General features: G+C 56.1%; 5 protein-coding genes across 5 annotated transcripts; 1 reads left to right on the top strand and 4 right to left on the bottom strand.

The window, feature by feature from the left end:
• Nucleotides 1-275: 275 nt before the first annotated feature.
• Nucleotides 276-1,943, bottom strand: DICSQDRAFT_148216 (alcohol dehydrogenase GroES domain protein; the record flags this gene model as incomplete). Its single annotated transcript, XM_007367287.1, has 10 exons — nt 276-298; nt 357-512; nt 569-876; nt 928-956; nt 1,010-1,113; nt 1,154-1,247; nt 1,297-1,384; nt 1,443-1,517; nt 1,571-1,664; nt 1,838-1,943. The coding sequence occupies 10 exons, from the start codon at nt 1,941-1,943 to the stop codon at nt 276-278; spliced, it is 1,077 nt and encodes a 358-aa protein (XP_007367349.1).
• Nucleotides 1,944-2,216: 273 nt separating this feature from the next.
• DICSQDRAFT_181664 (uncharacterized protein) lies at nt 2,217-6,594 on the bottom strand. The gene is made up of 11 exons (XM_007367288.1): nt 6,407-6,594; nt 6,233-6,358; nt 6,113-6,184; nt 5,862-6,052; nt 5,327-5,810; nt 5,130-5,275; nt 4,878-5,073; nt 4,304-4,821; nt 3,116-4,245; nt 2,871-3,049; nt 2,217-2,809 (listed from the first exon to the last, which is right to left on the bottom strand). The coding sequence occupies exons 1-8, from the start codon at nt 6,540-6,542 to the stop codon at nt 4,517-4,519; spliced, it is 1,656 nt and encodes a 551-aa protein (XP_007367350.1). The 5' UTR covers nt 6,543-6,594; the 3' UTR covers nt 2,217-2,809; nt 2,871-3,049; nt 3,116-4,245; nt 4,304-4,516.
• A 238-nt stretch (nt 6,595-6,832) lies between these two features.
• On the top strand, nt 6,833-13,686 carry DICSQDRAFT_162270 (amidase signature enzyme). Its single transcript, XM_007367289.1, has 12 exons — nt 6,833-6,988; nt 7,066-7,111; nt 7,166-7,206; nt 7,258-8,103; nt 8,182-10,762; nt 10,823-11,012; nt 11,078-11,440; nt 11,519-11,880; nt 11,943-12,076; nt 12,143-12,327; nt 12,405-13,239; nt 13,305-13,686. Exons 5-11 carry the CDS (start codon nt 10,451-10,453, stop codon nt 12,632-12,634), a joined length of 1,776 nt encoding a protein of 591 aa, XP_007367351.1. The 5' UTR covers nt 6,833-6,988; nt 7,066-7,111; nt 7,166-7,206; nt 7,258-8,103; nt 8,182-10,450; the 3' UTR covers nt 12,635-13,239; nt 13,305-13,686.
• Nucleotides 13,687-15,342: 1,656 nt separating this feature from the next.
• DICSQDRAFT_88679 (HET-domain-containing protein) lies at nt 15,343-16,780 on the bottom strand (the record flags this gene model as incomplete). Its single annotated transcript, XM_007367290.1, has 3 exons — nt 16,703-16,780; nt 16,470-16,619; nt 15,343-15,908 (listed from the first exon to the last, which is right to left on the bottom strand). Coding segments are annotated over exons 2-3 (705 nt in total), but the record flags the coding sequence as incomplete, so codon positions are not given.
• Nucleotides 16,779-18,011, bottom strand: DICSQDRAFT_162271 (uncharacterized protein). The gene is made up of 4 exons (XM_007367291.1): nt 17,730-18,011; nt 17,449-17,654; nt 17,190-17,391; nt 16,779-17,132 (listed from the first exon to the last, which is right to left on the bottom strand). Exons 1-3 carry the CDS (start codon nt 17,917-17,919, stop codon nt 17,374-17,376), a joined length of 414 nt encoding a protein of 137 aa, XP_007367353.1. The 5' UTR covers nt 17,920-18,011; the 3' UTR covers nt 16,779-17,132; nt 17,190-17,373.
• Between the last annotated feature and the right edge of the window lie 529 nt (nt 18,012-18,540).

Raw genomic sequence — 18,540 nt, forward strand, 5'->3', positions numbered from 1 at the left:
GGGGTAGTCGTGCGGGCGGACCGGCGACAGTACACCTGACCGGACTGTCCTGCGGCGCTTACAAAAATTTGTCCCGAGAAAACGTCGTAGCTCTCATGCCGTCTCGGGAAAAGCTAACACGAGTATCCGGTCTTGAGCATTGTGTATATCACGCTTCCCGCGTGCTGTCGATTCGTAGTCAAGGAACAAGGAGTTCGTAGATTCATAGAAAGCGAACTATTCGAGTTCAACATGGCCATGATTTTCCTCAGAAAGCGAACGCGACAGTTCAATTCTCAGGGATGCACAAGGATTTTCACTGCAAGACATGTCAACCTCGCATCGCCAAGCTGAGATATCCTGTTTGGTCAGCGTACCGTGGTCGTGTTTCTCATGGACGAGCGCCATGATGCCCAACTCCACCAGATCCTCGAAGTCGATACGCCTGGTGATCAACGTCTGTAAGTCCGGGAAGCGTCCCTGTGCGAGAGCTTCAAGCATCTCAGGATGGTCATCTGCGTAACACATGCTATCTACAGGTGTTCACGTGAATTGATGTGTTCTGGTCAGAACAAAGGTTACTACGTACTGGCTATGACCACCTCCTTGATCAGTAGAATGTTCATGTCGATGGTAGGTTTCGTTGACCAGAGTGCAAGGTTCACGATTATTCCGCCGCGCCGGATGGCACCAATAGCCGTATCCATCGTCGCTTGGGAGCCGGCACAGTCGAAAACGACATCGACTCCGCGCTGATGTGTCGCCAGAAGCGTCTCCGAGAGTACATCGACTCCAATGGATGCCACGTCGAAGACTGCGGACGCGCCATGCTCTTGAGCAAACGCGCAGCGTTTGGCTGATCTTCCGGAAACGCCGACCCAACCAGCTCCGAATGCCCTTATTGTGCTGTCAGTCACTGCACGGACCAAGTATACTTGAATTGCTCGCCTCAGAACCTTGAGGAGAAGAATTCCGACCTGTAACATCGTCCGACATGAGAAGTCGCCAGCCAGAGAGGAGTTCAACTTACTGGTCCGGCACCAAGTATCAGCGCAGAGCACCCAGCGCTGACATTTGCTTTCTTGACAGCGTGCCATGCAACTGCCAAAGGTTCCATCATGGCACCAACTTCCACTGGAAAAGCAGTCAGAGATAGGGCAATCCACAAAAGGACGGTGTTCACGTGAAACTGCTGGCGGTAAGGGATGGACTAGCATTTGGTCTACCACAATGTATTCTGATAGACCTCCTCCTCCACCCGAAACCCCCTGAACCATGATGAGTCGGAGGGAGGCGTTGGTGGGCAAGATTACGTACTATGAACTTGATTTGACTGCACCAGTTTCGGGTTTTCGGTGAAGAGCAGTCCAGACACGTAGGCTGCATACAAGTGATCGTAGGTTCACTAGTGACATCACTTAGATACAATGCAGACCGACCACACCTGGGCAGGAAAGACGTACACGGTAACGTCCTGGCCCACAGACAAACGAGAGGCATTGACTGCAGGTCCTAGTTCGACGATCGTACCAGAAAATCTGGCATCCGCTGTTGTCATTATTACCTCAGCTCCGGCGATTGGATAACGTACTCATGCCCCATTACTACTGGAGGCTGTGATTCGGTGGCGTTAAGCGCGGTATCCAGTACTTTCTCATGATAGAGGTGCAAATCCGAGCCACAAACTGGGAGGTTCCGTCAGCATCATCGTACATAGCTTCTGTGTCCGACTTACTTCCACACCTATTTTGAACGAGCTCGAGTTCGACTTTGTGCTTGCCTGAAGTGCAGACAACAAGCACTCACCAAGCTATCTGCGATAAGCAGAGCTCAGATAGAATATCAAGCTAGTTGCGACTCGCAGTACAACTCACTTTTATCTTGACTTGTCCCAGACCGACAACAGGTTCTGGGATGTTGTCGAGCCGTATGTCGCCGGGACCATAATACCGCATAGCCCTCATATCAGGCAGCAGTGAATGAGAAAATGCGCAAGCGCGAGATCATCAGCTATCCCGCAGGACTCTTTAAATCGCTCCTGCCATCCATTGCTTCTCACGAACTCGGACCGGATGATACGTGAAGCCCAGCTTCTATCTGTGCGCGCGTTGAACCATGTAACGTTAGCCATGCGACACGTGGACGGCTATGTTACCACATACCTGAACTGACGGGAAACCTATCCGGTAAGGAATGGTCCTTCACAAACGCGAAGATGGAAAATATGCTATACGGGAGTCGCATATCCATACTGATATCCCAGACTAAGTAATGCCGCGCTACTATTGGAATCTCATTTGCGAAGAAAGGAACTGGGAAACTATTGTTACGAGAAGAACGTCAAAGAGACTCGATTGCCTAAACTGTCCGCAGCAACCTTCCCGGCACGACGTAGCATAGGAAGCACGTTCACTGTGATCCAGCCAGCTGGAAAACCTCATTCACCGCCCGAGCGACTAGCTGTTCATCTGGCCTCTCAGGAGGGGTGTACCTTGAGCCATATCGACGCTGCTGGTGAAGCGCGTACTCCTCGGCCCTCAGCATCTCGCGCGCTCGACTGATCTGCGCGGTCACTCGTACTCCCAAGCTCTCCGCCTCCGTATCATCGAGAGGCGTGGAACGCCGAACGAGCTCCGCGTACGCTGGACCCAGCCACGAAGGGATGTCGTGTTCTTTGGCTAGGAGGATTGCCTCAACAGGCACTAGGGACGCTCTCCTCGCCGAAAGCTCGCGGATGGCGTATTGTCGCATCTTCGTGAATTGGAGAAGGGTAGAGATACGCAGGATGCTGACCCAATCCGACAGTGAAACGGACGTTGGGTCGAAGACACTGAGATCCCACCGCCTCACGTCAGCCGACGATAGGACATATAAAGATGGAGGCGACGCACCCAGTATACATGAATCCCAAGAGACTGTCGAACGCCTGCTGAGTGATACTGTCTGGTAGGGGAATGGGACGATCGTCCGAGTGCCCCATAGCGTCAACTTCGTCCGATAACAACCCTCGGAAGAAGTCAGAGTGTTGCTCGAGCAAATACTTGTGCACTCTGTACAACGTGCCCTCAACCTTACATAATGTAAATGGTCAGTCTTGTTGACTGCGTAAGCATACGGCGCATAGGAATTTGCTCACCTTGAGAACGACCATGCCATCCTGCATGTAGAACTTCGACCGTTTCGTGCGATTTGTACTCCCGGAACTTGTGGACTCTGTTGATTGCGGCCGTGACCCCATTGCGGCGACGTTCTCCACCGATCGCCTCAAGGCCGGCAATCTAGGTCGTGAGGCGGGAGCGCCCTTCTTGCTGGGCGGAACCGGCATCTTGAGCTGGATATGGCCAGAGTTACGCACAGGGTGGGGGATGAGTGGCGGCGGCGGTGGAGGGGACGCGAAAGAAGGGAGAGCTGGGACACGGGAGACCGGCGCGGGGTTAGGTGTCCGAGCTGGGCTCGACTGGTTCGTGGTCGGAAGGCTCCGAACACCGAGCGCAGAGCTGCCGATGCTTGGGAGAGGGCGAGGACTTGAGAACAGTTCTGGAGAGGTGAAGCCAGAGCTCATGGGAAAGGGAACGGGTTTATTGTCGAGCTGTGGGTGCTGGACGACTTCCATGGATGACGATGGGCTGGATGGGCTGGGGGTGCGATTGCTGTAGTCGCCGCCTTGGATTATCAGGGGGTGCGACTGGAGGCCGCGTAAGAAATCAGGGTGCTCTGGGAGGGGCGAAAAAGTCGTGTTTGTGCGCAGCGCTGGATGCATGCCATTTGGAGGGATAAGCGGGAGGGAGCGCGCGTGAGTGGGTTCCTTGCGAGAACCAGGCGTCCACTCGTATGGCATCCAGTATGCGGGACTAGGAGGGGGCCCTGGAGAGGGAGCTGGGCTCGAGTCAGGTCCCCAGGGGGAAGGAAGTCGGCTGATTGGCTCCATTGACCCGCCAACGACGCGGGTAGCGAGATACTAGGGAATGAGAGGTCAGTAAGCGGGACAAGGGAGCCGGATGCCCACCGTGCTCATATGTAGGGAATGCAATGCAGGTGAGGCATGGTGGCTGCAAGTCGATCGTCGAGCGCCCGAACAGCGTCGCAGCGTTAGCGACTCCCCGCGACCCCCACTGCGTGTTCGCCTCACTGCGGAACAGAGGATCCGTTCACAGCATCGTGCGGAGAAGGTGCGCTTATAAGGCAGTCGTGAGGCAACCTAGACGAGCCTGCAGAAGAGGTAGCGACTACCAGGTTCATCGAGTCCGGATATACCGATTGAGGCGCCTGTACACCGTCAGCAATGAAACATCTCAACTGGAGAGCGCCGGATTATCTATCTCACCACGAACATCCTCTCATGTAGTTCTTAGAGACTTGGCTAGGGCCAGTCGAGCTAATCAACAGTGCCATGTCTTCTCGAACCTGAGTACCGAGTTGCCGCCTCCAGCGCCAATCCAGCGGGAACCACGACTTGACATGCCAATAATATCCGTACTTCCGACGTCACCGTGCAATCGCTGCCAACGCCAACGCAAACACTGTTCTGTATCATCCACTATGCCGAAACAGTATCGTTCAAGCAGGCTTCGTCTACCTCAAAAATCCCGAGACTCAGGCCGTCCCTCCATCCGATCTTGACCGCCTCGCCGATGTGATCCAAGTCAAGGTGTGGAAACACGCGATCACGTTCGTTCAGACAAGCCCGTGCGGCTTTTTCAAAGTCACCCATCGAGTGGAAGGGCGCGACGAGTAGGGTTGATAAAGATCTTGAAGTAGGATGGGGGCGCTGAAATCCTCCGATGACATTGTCACTAGGTGCACCGGCGAAGTCCAGGATTTCGACAGCCTTGGATGCATAATCTATCACAAATGAATGTCAGATTCGATGATCAAATCAGAACCGCAACTAACTATACCTGATTGTCGTACTGCCAAGAGGTGACGGGGCGGCATATACGTCTTCCAATAAATTATGCGGTAGTCTTGCGTTATCACCCCGGTGGCGCTGTCGTAAACGAGATCGTGCACTCGAAACAGAGACGGTACCACGCCTCCCTGATGCAGGACGCCAAAGAGTACAGCGAGGGTAAGGTTCGACACGATCCATGTGCTCTGCAAATGTACGTACGTCAATGAAGGTACATATACTGCGATGAATCAAGTTTTACCCAGAAGAGCTTGCCCGCGCGTAGGATACGACCGTTGCCAACCACGAGGGCTACCATTGGCGTGATGAGGGGGATCAAGAAACGAGGCTCCTGATGTGGCTGAACGGACAGCAACGTCGTTCCCGACCATCTGACCCAGACGAGCGCTGTGAGATGCGTTCAACATGGTCACAAACATGTCCAGACGATCTATGAACCTTTTTGCATTGTCTCCAGAACGCCGCGCTTGACTTTGTCTTCGCCTCTGCTCTTCTCAGCAGTGCGAGGGTATGATTGATCCCATTCGGTCCAGAACACGTAGAAGAGCAGGCCAGGAGTAGCGATCATAGGGAGATTCACGACGAGGTGTAACCAGCGCGGGTGCAGACCGTGTTCAGCGAGGTTGGAAGGAAGAAGATTATAGCGCAGGAAGTTGAGAGGGGTCAATTCGAACGATGCTATGCGCTGGGGGTAAGCGAAGTAATACGTGTCTGCACACACGAATCCCAGGCCTGTGAGCGTTGCTACGAGCACCGATGGAACAACGAGCTGTACCCAGGAGCCAAGTGAGAACCTCGACTGCCGCAGGCTCCACTTCAAAACCTCGAGGAAGACCGGCAAGAAAAACGCAACAAAGGTTATCCGGGTGAATAGGCCAGAGACCGTGACAAAAGCGAGTAATGCCAGGCTACCACTGCCTGTCTAATCCAAGGTGAGCGACACGAATCGGCTGTCAAAAATTCTCGTTCGAACCTTGGTAGGTGTCCTTGTGCTCTCATCCAGGAGCAGCTTTCGCAAGAGTAGGAGAGATAGAGCCACAAGGATACTTTCGATGGAGTTTGAGAACGGTCGGACCTGATAGGTATGCATGACGTAGGACGATCCCAGCAATACCAAAGCGAACGGGCGAGAGGATGGATGGATGAGGTGGTATATGGCATAGTCTGCAGCGTGTTTGAGATGTAAACCAAGGAGAAGTAAATGAGCACAAGAGAGGAACGTACCAAGTAGGAATGACAAGGAGAGCAATGATAGTCGCTCCGCCGCAAAGACTGCTCTTGGGGACGGTGGACCCCCTAAGTATCATGAGACATGGCCCTCATCGACATTTGTTCCTCCCGCACCTCGCGAGAGAGCCTCGACCATCTTGAACGGTATCCCAGTTGTCACCCAAGCCGGAACGATCGAACGACATGGGAAGAATGGGTCCCACTCCCACGTTGACCAGGTATGCAAGTCAAGAGTCTGGCCTAGATCATGATCTATGACTTATCTTAAAGATGTCGAGAACGCCGTACCAGCTACAGCTTCGCCATTCTGGAAGTACTCGTCCGGGTGAATGTAGCCAGTTCCAAACAGCGCAAAACCAATCCTCATGAATACAAGACTCAGGTAGACTGCCGGAAGCTTCCTTGATGATAAAAGCTTGGACATCCTGATAGTAGCATAAGAGATTCAAAGTATAGTCGTTGGTAGCCAAGAGTCCCGAGATGTGAGGTGAGGTGGTGGAGGTGGACACTTCACCATGACAAGTCCCGGCTACCTCAGGGCGCTTCGAAGGAACATGGGCGGCTATGTACCTGGATGGCCTACTAGGCGCCCATGAGTAAAGACTTTCGCCGCAACCACGACCACTTCAGTCCTTCCTTACTCTGCGATGGTGAATGTCTGATGATACGAGCGTGAAGGGACGTTAATGAGACAATTACTGACTCTCTGGCGCAGGCCTCTCTCCACTTCTGCTCCGAGTGCAACAACTTGCTCTACCCCAAGGCGGACCCGCAGCGCCGTATTATGGTCTACGCTTGCCGTATCTGCGCATATGACGAGATCGGGGAGAACCAGTGCGTGTATAGGAATGATTTGCTGACAGTGACGAGGTAAGTTGGCCATTCCCTCGTTCAACTCGAGAGGTATCTCCCATGTTCCCTGCGGGAGTATGTTTACCTGGACGCAGGGAGCAGGTTGGCGTGACGTCTGACCTTGGCTCGGATCCCACTCTGGTGCGTGCAGACCACAATTATCTCAGGGGCAGTAGCCGACCTATATGTCTCTAGGCCCACCAGAAGATGACCTGTCCAAAATGTAACAATGACGAGTATGTATCCTCCTTTCAAGGCGTACCTTACTATCCCTGACCCCCATGTAGTGCCGTGTTCTTCCAAGACCAATCCAAGCGCAAGGAAACCAGGATGATTCTCTTCTATGTTTGTACAAAATGCAATCATGCGTTCACAGACCCAAGTCTAGATCTAGAACACCAGCCAGAAATGTGATGGACGTTCTGGCCGTATCGGCAGGGCGGAAGCTACAACGCTACTTGTTATCCATCGGATTCCCACTTGTATGATAATTCTTGTATTGCTAATGCTATTCTGATGATATAGTCCAAGACCAATGCGCGTTGCCGCTTCTAACGCTAGGATGATCGGTGATGCTCCTGATGGTATGCTACAACAGGCTACGCAATACATAGTGAAACAAGAATCCCAAGGCCCGCCCGAGACACAAGATCACGCACAATTCCTTCTTCGCTCTGGAACAGACCTCTCACGCTTATCTTCACCGATCCGGCGCGAAGATCTCATCCACGACCCTCTCCACGAGCTTCGCCTCCCTCACCTGCATATCCTCCTTGCTCACCCCCTGGCCGTTCTCCATCCTCTCAACCGCCTTCTTCCACTCCGCAACCTTCTCTTCGAGAACCGCCTCCCTAGCACGCGCGAGCCGCGCGGTCGTCTGCAGGCCAAGCACCTCCGCTTCTGCGTCCTCAAGGGCGTGCGCGCGCGAGCAGAGCTCGACGTACGCCGGGCGGAGCCACGCGGGGATGCCGTACTTCTCCGCGAGGAAGACGCGCTCGACGGGGTCGAGCGGTGGAGATGCAGCGTCGAGAGCGGCGATGGCGTGCATGCGTGCTGCTGGGAAGGAGAGCTGGGACGCGGTGGAGAGCAGGAGGACGAGGTCGAGGATCGAGTCGTACTGCGGGCTGGATGCGCTGTAGGGGGTGTGGGAACAATGGTGAGCTACACGACCAACTCTCGTGGTGGAAATGATGTAATCAGACAAGACATACCCGTGGTACAAGAAGTAGAGGAGGCACTCGAACTCGCGCTTGGACACGTCGGGCAGGATGATCGCCGAGCGGTCCGTCTTTCCCGCCCCCATGACCAGCTCACGCTGGAAGAAGTCCTTGAAGTACGCCGAGTCGCGCTCCAAGAAGTAGCGGTGGATCCGGAACAGCGTGTTCTCGACCTGGCAGCGAGTGGCGCACTCTCAGTCTGGGCAACTAACATGAACCACAGTATATGGAGGTACTCACCCGAAGGATGATCAGCTCGTCTTCGATGTAGAACGTCGAGTGGCGGAGGGCAGGCTCGTCTACAGGCGACGGAGTACGCACGAACTGCTTGCTGCTGCCCGCATGAGGTTCCTTCACGGCAGTGCCCGGGGACGAACGCGGGTTTGATGAAGGAGACACGGGCCGTGTCTGCGCAAGTGTCGAGCCCGGGCTCAGCGGAATCGGAGCCGACATTGCAGTTGGGCTTGCCCGCCCGCCGCTCGAGCCACGCGACGGCGGACGGTGGCTGGTGTCCTCAGGCGCAGAACGCGGACTCTCCGCACGGGGCGAGAGTGGCTGCAGCGCGAGTGGCGACTGGGACGGGGAAGGGATGGGCGAGATGGTGGGGCGATGCGAGGAGTGCATCAAACGGTCTGGCGGGAAGAACAGTCGCTCGGCGTCGGACGCAGATTGGGGGATATCGGGGAGAGGGAGAGAGACAAGGGGACTGTGGCACAGAGGGGAGGCCCCGATGCCACTATCAGACGACATGGCCGCTGCGTCCATCAGGCGGCGCTGGGCCACACTCGTGCGCTTGACTTTATTCTTTGCAGACCTCCGCGGACTACCTCGCGAGATATGTCCGAGAGCAGGGAGTGGTGGAGGAGGCGATCGTGGCTCCTCCATATCTATGCGCTCGACGGCTGGCGTGCGCCACGGTGAGCGTGTTCCGGTGTTGTCGTCGCCCTCACTGTCAGTCTCGACTCGGGGACTGTGGTACTTCCGATACCCCTGTGCGCGCGAGGTCGGCGGCGATGCGGGGGAAGAGCGTGCCTTGGATGAGCTCCGCCGGCTAAGCGGGACGTCGCGCTCGAGGTCGTCCACAGGCGCCAACACAGTGGGACGAACTTGGGGCTCGTATGGGCCGCCATTCCGGTCCGCATATATCTCATCCCTCGTTTCCCGCGCCAAGCTGAGCATAGGGCCCAAGGCTTTTCGGAGAGGAGATGGCATCTCGGATTGCGGAGATGAGAGCGTCCAAGGGTCTGGAGATTGTGACCGAGGAGGCCGTTCAGGCTGCAGAGTGGGACTTGGAGGCGTACCCATCGTTGGAGTCGACATGGATGAGCTACCAGGGTAGGATCGCGAAGTATGGTCGTTGTCGCGAGTTCGATAGAGTTGCTGCGATGACGATGCAATGGGTGAGGCCTCGATGAGGAACTTGGTATCAGTTCGTGCGCGATGAGCAACAGAGCGGCCGGGGGAGTTCATATCGAGGTCGTCAATTGCGTATGCTCGGGATACGAGATGAGATGGACGACGCGGCACGAAGCGTGCTGCACAGTTTTATACCCTCCCTCGAGGCCTGGCCAAGGGCACGCTGTCGAGGCGTGGGCCCGCCGCATCACTGGAAGGCGCTTCCGGACGCGTGTTGTTGTCCGCCATTTCTGGGCCAGCGCCGAGCAATGCCAATTGTCCCGTGGATGGCAACAGCGGAACACTGTGGAAGGATGTATTGTGCCTTTCATCACAGCACAGTCAGAAAACGAGACGTACTGGATCGCATAACTTGATGTCGTGAACTCTGTGATGAACACAAGTCTGCGGTCGAACCTCTACATACGTGCGTCTATAAAAGGCTGGCAGTCCCAAGCGCCGACAAGCTTTGCTGGCACGCGACGGATGGAGAACTTGAAACCCAAGTGGTTCTCTGCAGTCCTTCATCAATGTTCCTCGTCCTCACCGAGTTTCTGCGGCGCTATGCATGCATGGTCCATACGTTCAACAATGAATAATACCTCCTAGATAAGTCACGAAACAATGAGCGCTTAGGCCTCTGGCGAAGCATGTCCGAGTCAACCATGCCTTCGGGCTCAACTAAGTTGTACGATAGGATCCAGTGCTCCTGCTCATAACTCGACCATGGCTACGACTATGGTGAGAACGTTGACTTCCTCGGTTCCAAAAGGCGACTCACAGGACCTCTTTCTCAGCTGCGCTAGATCTGGGAAAATTGGGGCCATTATTGTCACGGCACTCGAAGTCTGATCCCACGCGCGGTTGCATGCATATGCACAACGTCGATAAGAAGCCTGCGGCGATGCCTTCAGTCCAACGACGACCAGACGGGGGACGTGCTCGTCCTGCCGCGAACCCCCCAAGCAGCTCTGACATGTTTGTGATGCGACTGACCGTAGCTTCTCTTTTCACCCTCTTCATTGCCTTTGCGTGGGTTGGTTTCGGATTCACCAAAGAAGCGGCTCGTGCTCCAGCGACATCAGCAGCATTGGAGTTCCCTGATCTGTACGAGGCATCGATAACGGAATTGCAGGATGGGTTGCAGAAGGGCCTATTCACCAGCGTCGACCTTGTTAAGGTTGGTGGCACCACCTCTCGGCGGATTGAGCACAGCATTGATGAGGTTATCTGAATACAGGCATACTTCGCAAGGATCGAAGAAGTGAATCTTCAAGGCCCCACCCTGCGCGCAGTCATCGAGACCAATCCAAGCGCCCTCGAGCAAGCCGCCGCGCTCGACCTCGAACGACGCACGACTGGAGCCCGCGGTCCCCTCCATGGCATCCCCATTATTCTCAAAGACAACATCGCCACACTCGCCAGCGAAGGTACAGTCGCATTTACGCTGCTTAGTCCCCAAACGAGACGTGCTGACTCCACCGGACGGCGACAGGCATGAACACGACTGCAGGCTCCTTCGCCCTCCTCGGCTCCATCGTCCCGCGCGACGCACACGTCGCCGCCAAGCTCCGCGCCGCCGGCGCGATCCTCCTCGGGAAGGCCAACCTCTCTGAGTGGGCAAACTTCCGCGGGAACGTCCCCTCCGGCTTCTCCGGGCGCGGCGGGCAGGCGAGCAGCCCGTACGTGCCCCTCGGCGACCCGTGCGGCTCGAGCTCGGGCAGCGGGATCTCGAGCGCGATCGGGCTCGCGGCGGGCGCGCTGGGCTCGGAGACGGACGGCTCGATCGTGTGTCCGAGCGGGATGAACAACCTGGTGGGGATCAAGCCGACCGTGGGGCTAACCTCTAGGGACGGAGGTTCGTCCTCTGTGACAACTCATCTACGAATCTATGAGTGCGTAGAAGCATGACTGAAGTTGATGCATATATGCGCAGTGGTACCCATCTCGGAACACCAGGACACCGTCGGGCCCATGACGCGCTCCGTCACGGACGCCGCGATCATCCTCTCTGCCATCGCAGGGCGCGACCCGCGCGACAACTTCACGCTGGCCCAGCCGCCCGTCGTGCCCGACTACACCCAGGCGCTGCGCGCCGATGGCCTGAAAGGCCAGCGGCTTGGCGTACCACGCAAGTTCCTAGACGGACTCGACCCAGTGGTCGTCGGGGCGTTCAACGCGTCGCTCGAGACGATGAAGGGGCTCGGCGCGACCATCATCGACCCAGCGGACTTCCCGGACTTTGACGAGTTCGTGGCGTCGAACAACGAGACTGTCGTCTTGAATGTGGACTTCAAGGTCGGTATAGCTTGGATATATCTATTCGTCGGCCAACACACTGAAGTTTGGCTCGTGGTCAGGTGGACGTCAATCGGTACATCTCGGAGCTGGTCGAAGTCCCTACGGGAGTGAAGAATCTCGCCGATTTGATTGCGTTCAACATCGCCCATGCGGACGAAGAGCTCGTCCCTCCGTTCTGGACCGACCAGTCGCAGTAAGCCCGCCTCTCGTTCCTGTGCGCTTCGGCAAGCTCACCATTCCGATGTATGTAAACATCCAGATTCATCACTTCTGAGAACACAACCGTCGACCAGGCATTCTTCGACGCCGTAGCCGCCGACAAGGACCTCGGAGCGACCCGCGGCATCGACGCGACCTTGAAGGCGTTCAATCTCGACGCTCTCTTGCTTCCGACGGACGTCTCGTCCACTCCAGCCGCAATCGCTGGGTACCCCATCATCACCGGTGAGTGCCACCCGCATCTTGCGGCGTGGCAGGTGCCAGACGTTACGTCGTATTCGACTGACTTACGAGTACGACAGTTCCCCTCGGGTTCCTCCCGCCGAATACGACCTTGTCGCCCGCGGAGCCGACGCGCTCCGGCGGACCCAACCAGCCGTTCGGGCTGTCGTTCTTGGGGACGGCGTTCAGCGAGTTCCAGCTCGTCTCGCTCGCGTTCGCGTACGAGCAGGCGACGCACACGCGCCTCCAGGTTCTCGCGTTCCCGGCGGCGATCCCGAAGACGCAGCTTGCGGACGTGGTTTCCAAGTAGGTCCGACTATGGGATACGGGTAGAGACGGTGTGGGATACAGGAGGTGTAGTACGTAAGGTAGCGATGTAAAGTAGCATGAGGGTGCCGTCCGATCACCGATGTACCGACAGAGTGCGACTAGGAATGGCATACGTGATACAGCAGAGGTACAAGGGCGTGCTATGAAGTCCGGCAAACAAGTCCGTGGGCGAGGGCGAGTCCAACAATATGGAGTTAGATGCGACAGGTCTGTGAGTCCGAGAGCATTACAGTTCCGATAGTGTCGTGAGGATAGCGTGCGTGAGACATGAGCGGCATGATCTACCCGAATCGCAAGGTCAAATTCGTACATCTCAGTGTTGCGGGATAATTCGGGCGTACCTGATCTAAATCAGGTCGTGGAAGAGTCGTGGTGTCATGCGCTTATGGATGCGCCCGGGCGCGCCGCATATAGGTGTGCGGTCTCTGCGTAGGGATCACCGCAGGGCTATTGACGGCTACTAGGGGTTCCGCGCGTGCCACATGGTGGGAAGACACGTCAGTCAGCGGGACCGCGCCGGAGACTGTGGCCAGCGCGAGGAGTGCGACTGTTAGGAAGACGCTGAAGAGCTGCATCGCTAGATGTCTAAGTGGACACGAATCTTCAGTCAGATGGTGCTGGTAAGAAGAGTAGTTCGTGTGAGGCCATACCGGATGTACTAGACTGGGATGAGCAAAGGATGGGGGAGTAGTGCAACAGGGTCGGCGGGCAGGAAGATGGAGGAAGACGGCAGGGAGACACCGTGTAGCACGCTTGTCCGAGGTCGTATATATTGCCCTCCTGTGAAACTGGCAAACTGGCGTGGAGGCGCACCGGCAGACAAGACTTTCAAGTGCAGTAGCACTAGCGTCACGGCCACGGGCGAGCCGGAAGTGCGGGTATGGAGGGGACGCGCCGAGGGCTGCGCTCGAGGCTGTTCTTGACTCGAGCTCGGGAACACGTCGGCGTCACTGCACCGGCCTTAGACGGGCACGTTCCCAGTCGTCTCCGACACCCTGCGAGTGGCGGCGGCACGGTATGAGACAGGGTTGCTGGGAGACACGGATGAAGGAAGGACAAGCACTCAAGCCGGGAGACTCGGAGTTCGCATACAGAACGGCCGTGAGAATAACATACCGAATGGAGCGCCTCGAGTCCCGACACAGCGCGACGCCGAAAGCCCCTCGAGGTTCCGACTAACTCGTTGCTGCCCCAATCAGTGTCGAATATCTAGCATACACATATTCTAAAAGATGGTAAACGGTTATCGCATATCGGTGCTGCTCTCGTATATATGAGACTGTCGGATACAAGGCAGGGAAGGGGCGAGGTACAGAACAAGCAGGAATGATTCGTATAGGAGGTAGGGGATTATCAGTACCAGCCAAATACGTGCAACTCATTACGGATCACGTTCTCGATCAAATAACGGCACTCGAACATCAATTCGACACATTGGCCACCTGCGTGGTCTCCTGCCCCCTGAGGTTTCCTCATCGCCTAGTACGCCTGGATCGCCCATCATTCCATACCGCTGCCTCCAGCGCCGATGAGGGACGCCTCATCCTACCCATCCACATCGTCCTGCATCCGCTCGCCGCTGTCTGATGTAGAAGAATCAGAGGCCATGTAGCTGCTGTCCGATGAAACCACCCTTTGGCTTGTAGGATCGGGATCCTTGTAGTACTTGACAACCAGGGAGTAATGCGACGCCCATACGAAGTCCACGCCGAGCTTCAAGGCGAAACTCCGGTCTCCCGGGGCAGAAAATATGACCATCTGTTCGGAGAGCGACTGCCATGTTCGGAAGTCGGACCAAGTTATTGTGCTAGGATCTGCGCTATACGCCTCCTCGGGAGATGCGAGCAACGTGCTGGACACTAGTCCGATATGAGCGACAATGATCAATTGCCCCTCCACGAAGTTCTTCCGATCTAAGGTGTAATCATACCGTATGGAGATGGTGTGATCAGTGCTGGAGAGCGTGAGCAAGTGAGACCTCGGAGTGTCCTGGTCTGGCTCCTGTAGATTGACGAGATATCCGTGTCGCTGTAAGGCGTCGCGAGTGCTGGCAAGAACTCGAAAGCTGAGTGTTCGCGGAAACCAGGTGCGTGGTGCCCGTCCGGGTGTATCCGCGGGACGCTCAGGGTGAAACATGTACAATGTCCTGACCTCCAGATGAGGACGACATCGTGCGATGACTGCGGGGGACAAGGCGAATAGCCTCGGGTATCTTTCTGGAGAGGCTCGGTCTGCAACACAGACATAACCGCTAGACAAGACTTGAACGTCAGAGCTCACTGAATAGATGCGACAGACACGGCCGAGGAGATGACCTGGCTGATCGGCGTGTTCGCATCGTAGGATGGCCAGGTACCAGCCTTGGGGCACTTTGCGATCATATCTCGTCCAGGATGGGAGGTAAAGTGACAGGGGGATCACAGGGAGCTGAATGCGAATGCCATAGGAGGAGAAGGTGTAATCGAGGGCAGGGGGTATGTCGGAGAGCCCGATCGATCTCAAAAACTCTTCGTGAGCAATCGCCCGCGTCTTGGCCCCGTCCTCGAAAACATATGGAAGTTCGCCAAAGAAGGATGTGATGTTTTTGTTCTCCCAGTGCTGAGTGACGTATAGACGGGGATACTTCTTGGATGTGGTCGGCCGATGTTCCTGTAGCAATGTCTCCGGGCCTCTGTAGATTGATCCAGCAGCGAACAGACTTTGATCCGGGATACGCCTCATGATCTCCTCTTGTAGCCGTCGAAATGCACGCTCGTTGCCCTCCCCATAGAGCGCGGGCAGGTGTATGTCAAAGAGTCCCAGCAGCGAGTACGCCGTGTCCTCAGGCCTAGTCGCCTGTCGATTGGCGGCCCAGGAGAGCCGCTGGGCAACGGAAAACTCGTCGAGCGACTTCTCCCGGAGTAGAGCCTCGCGACTGATGCCAGTGATATCCTCGACAAGGTCGGCCAATCTATCCCGCGACCCAAGAACACTCCAGTCCTGGCACAGGAAAATCACTATCCGGGGCGCGATGAGCTCCTGGAGCGTCCACGTGCGCTCGAACCAGCGCGACTCGCGGAACCGCGAGTCTGGGGCCGCAGGGTCCTCTCCGGGCGGGACGTCGACGAGGAATGCATAGCACACGACCGCCCCCGCGTACCAGGAGTACATGGAGTTGATAGCCTCGGAAAGCTCCGAGCTGCTACTCTGGTCGATGCAGCAGGAGTCTATCCAGATGAACGCGATGCCGTTCGCTCGTGCGAAGGCACACGCCCCTCGGATTTTGGGTGAGAGGTCATGGTCGTCCCATATGGAAGGTGAATCTGCGGTCATGAAGTCATTTATGGATCGCGAGGAAATCGCGAATGGTTCCAGTACGAGGTGTGGGGAGTGTTGGGATCGAGGGGTGTATGGAGAGCTCGGATGTTGTGCTGCGGTTGGCTGGAGATCATCGGGGACGGGGTAAAGATAGAGATCGCAAAGGCAGCGAATGAGTCGCAGCACAGGCGAGAGGATGAGGAGGAGCGCTCGCCATAACCTCTTGAGCGACCGATCGAGTCGCAGTCGTTCCAGTGTTCGTGGAGTACAGGGAGATTCTGAAGGGATAGCGCCTTCTTCCAGCAAGCTCGTGCGATCACCGAGGAGCGCTGTGCGTTCGGTGGGGAAGAGCATCTCATGAGCAGAGGATGTCATTGACGATAGCACACCAGATGGGCTCGCAGCTACAGGTGCCGTGGAGAACCTTCCTGAAGGATCAATGAAGGACGAGGCAGGAGGCAGGACACCGGGATATTCCCCATCCCGTACCCATTGAGGTGTTTTGCCGGCAGGATAACGCTTCTGGATCTTCTTCAGCTCCTTGTACGTCTGCTCGCCCTCCTCTTGGTTCCATGTATGAGACAAGATTGCGTATACTGTGTATTCAGGTTCGCATCCAGAAACGAACTGTCCCGTCACGGTGTCTAACAGGCGCATCGTTTATAGATCTGTGGATCGATATCTAGTCAGAGGCCGTGACGTGCTATGAAAAGGCGGACAAAATGCTGGATAAGGGCATTGCCGTACGGACCAACGCATATAGTGTCTTAGCTCTGAGATACCATCCAGACGAGGAGACGATGTCAGACGGCAGCGAAGGAGTAGCGGGGGATTTGGAAAGAAGGTTGGATGACCTTTTGCTTGCAGCTCACATGGGAGGCACAGCTTCCGGTAAATACAAATGGGCAGGACCCAGGAGGGCGCACCTCTAGTCGGACTCGAGATGAACGTGAGAAGCATCATGATCGGTAAAAGGAACAGGTAGATGATGCGCCTAGTTTGCCCAGGTGTCGAATGAAAGATTATGTAATGGGGATATGCGTCCCTTGAATCCAGGTAGACAGGCGCGCGATAGGCGCGCGGTGAACTGAGCGAACGACAAGGTTTGAACGCCCTGTAGACTCTTGGTACGTTCCTGCAGTGGTCGTCCGTGCGAGGTACGGAGCCAGTACTGAGAGCTACTACTGTGGCGCTTAGGGGCGAGCAAGATGGTAGCAAGTCAAAGTGACGCCACTCACCTTGACTCATTGAAGACATAAAGAGGCATCCGGGCATGACTTGCTCAGTTAGACGAAGCGAGATTCGGATTCCGTACACAAATACAATACTATTACGCGCGTAGTGCTACAGATGTTACATTGATACTTGGATTGCTTTGCTTTGCGACAGCGGTCAAGAATGTGGCCCTTCATGCCCAATAACTTAAGCATGGTTGTTGGTCTGGACAACTCTAGTCAATGAACCAAATCCGAGAGCAACGAGGGTGAGAATACATACGTTGGCATCAGTCACGACCGGGACGTCGTACTTCGGCGACGTCGACAGTGCCGGTGCTGTGCGCGCGATAGACCCAAGGTCGGTGTTAGGCGACTTCAACGCCTTCTTGCGGAACTCGATACCCTGCTGAACCTCTTCCGGACTCAGAGAGCTCCCGTGTCGTTGAGGGGCCGGGCGCTCTGCATCGTTATTCACAGAGACTGCGCCTGAGATAGGATGGCCGCATTTAGTATTCCATGCGCCCATTCAACAGAGCGACGAGGGAAACAAGGGGAACGTACTTGTCGCCTCTTCAAACTCGGCCTCCTCATCTTGAAGAGCGGCTTGCTCGATCTCAAGCTCATCCTCGATACGACCCCAGTTGTGGGGGCCGGCACCCTTCTTGGGGATGCGCTTGTCCATGCCGTTCTTGGCCTGCGAACGGTCCTTGTTGACGGCGTCAGGGTAAGATGCGCGCTCGGTACGAGTCATGGTGATATGTGCGAGGTATACAAGTGTGTTGAAGGCGAGTGTAGAAGTGATAAGAGCGAGACAAGTAAACCCTAAAACGGTGATGGTGGTGTGAAAGCAGAGGGGCGGATAGTCGGGCGAGTTATATACTGAGTGGGGTCTGGTGCTGCGCCACCCCGGTCACCTTCGCGAGCATTCGCTCGCGTGACTACAGATGTCGCCAAAGAGGAGCGAGCCCGTGTCCGGGCGCGGTGTCACATTCTGGGACTTTCGAAGCTGCCGCCGCGCGCGAGGTGACACAAGTGTTCTAGTGGTCCCGCCCAGTCTAGTGCCCTCCATTCAGTTTTGGACCATCGCGTGAACACTCGACCTGCTCTGGGCTCCTACGCAGTCACGGTCGCTGCTTCCCCTGAACACGTCAATCACCCTTCTGTATGTTGCCCTGCTGCCGTATGTCATGTCGGCTATCTCCCTGCGGCTGAATGGATGCTGTAGTGGTGAAGGATGGCTGTCGAGTGCGGTGCGGACGCGGGTGAATGCGGTCACAATGGGGGCGAAGAATGGAGCCGTGCAAGGTCATCGTGACCCAACCGCGGCGATGACCTATGCGGGGAAACGTGGGAAGCCTCAACGTCGCCATCC

This window comes from Dichomitus squalens (assembly GCF_000275845.1).
Source record: "Dichomitus squalens LYAD-421 SS1 unplaced genomic scaffold DICSQscaffold_24, whole genome shotgun sequence".
NCBI lineage: Eukaryota > Fungi > Basidiomycota > Agaricomycetes > Polyporales > Polyporaceae > Dichomitus > Dichomitus squalens.

What these genes read in the sequence shown, in the direction of transcription:
- DICSQDRAFT_181664 (XM_007367288.1), bottom strand. Translation starts at nt 6,542, where the DNA reads ATGTCCAAGCTTTTATCATCAAGGAAGCTTCCGGCAGTCTACCTGAGT. An exon ending in CTCCTTGTCATTCCTACTTG is followed by an intron (nt 6,053 to 6,112) that starts GTACGTTCCTCT and finishes AACACGCTGCAG; the next exon opens with ACTATGCCATATACCACCTC. An exon ending in CTTGGCAGTACGACAATCAG is followed by an intron (nt 4,822 to 4,877) that starts GTATAGTTAGTT and finishes CATTTGTGATAG; the next exon opens with ATTATGCATCCAAGGCTGTC.
- DICSQDRAFT_162270 (XM_007367289.1), top strand. Translation starts at nt 10,451, where the DNA reads ATGCATATGCACAACGTCGATAAGAAGCCTGCGGCGATGCCTTCAGTC. An exon ending in CCAGCGTCGACCTTGTTAAG is followed by an intron (nt 10,763 to 10,822) that starts GTTGGTGGCACC and finishes ATCTGAATACAG; the next exon opens with GCATACTTCGCAAGGATCGA. An exon ending in CGCCACACTCGCCAGCGAAG is followed by an intron (nt 11,013 to 11,077) that starts GTACAGTCGCAT and finishes GGACGGCGACAG; the next exon opens with GCATGAACACGACTGCAGGC.
- DICSQDRAFT_162271 (XM_007367291.1), bottom strand. Translation starts at nt 17,919, where the DNA reads ATGACTCGTACCGAGCGCGCATCTTACCCTGACGCCGTCAACAAGGAC. An exon ending in CGAGTTTGAAGAGGCGACAA is followed by an intron (nt 17,655 to 17,729) that starts GTACGTTCCCCT and finishes ATCCTATCTCAG; the next exon opens with GCGCAGTCTCTGTGAATAAC.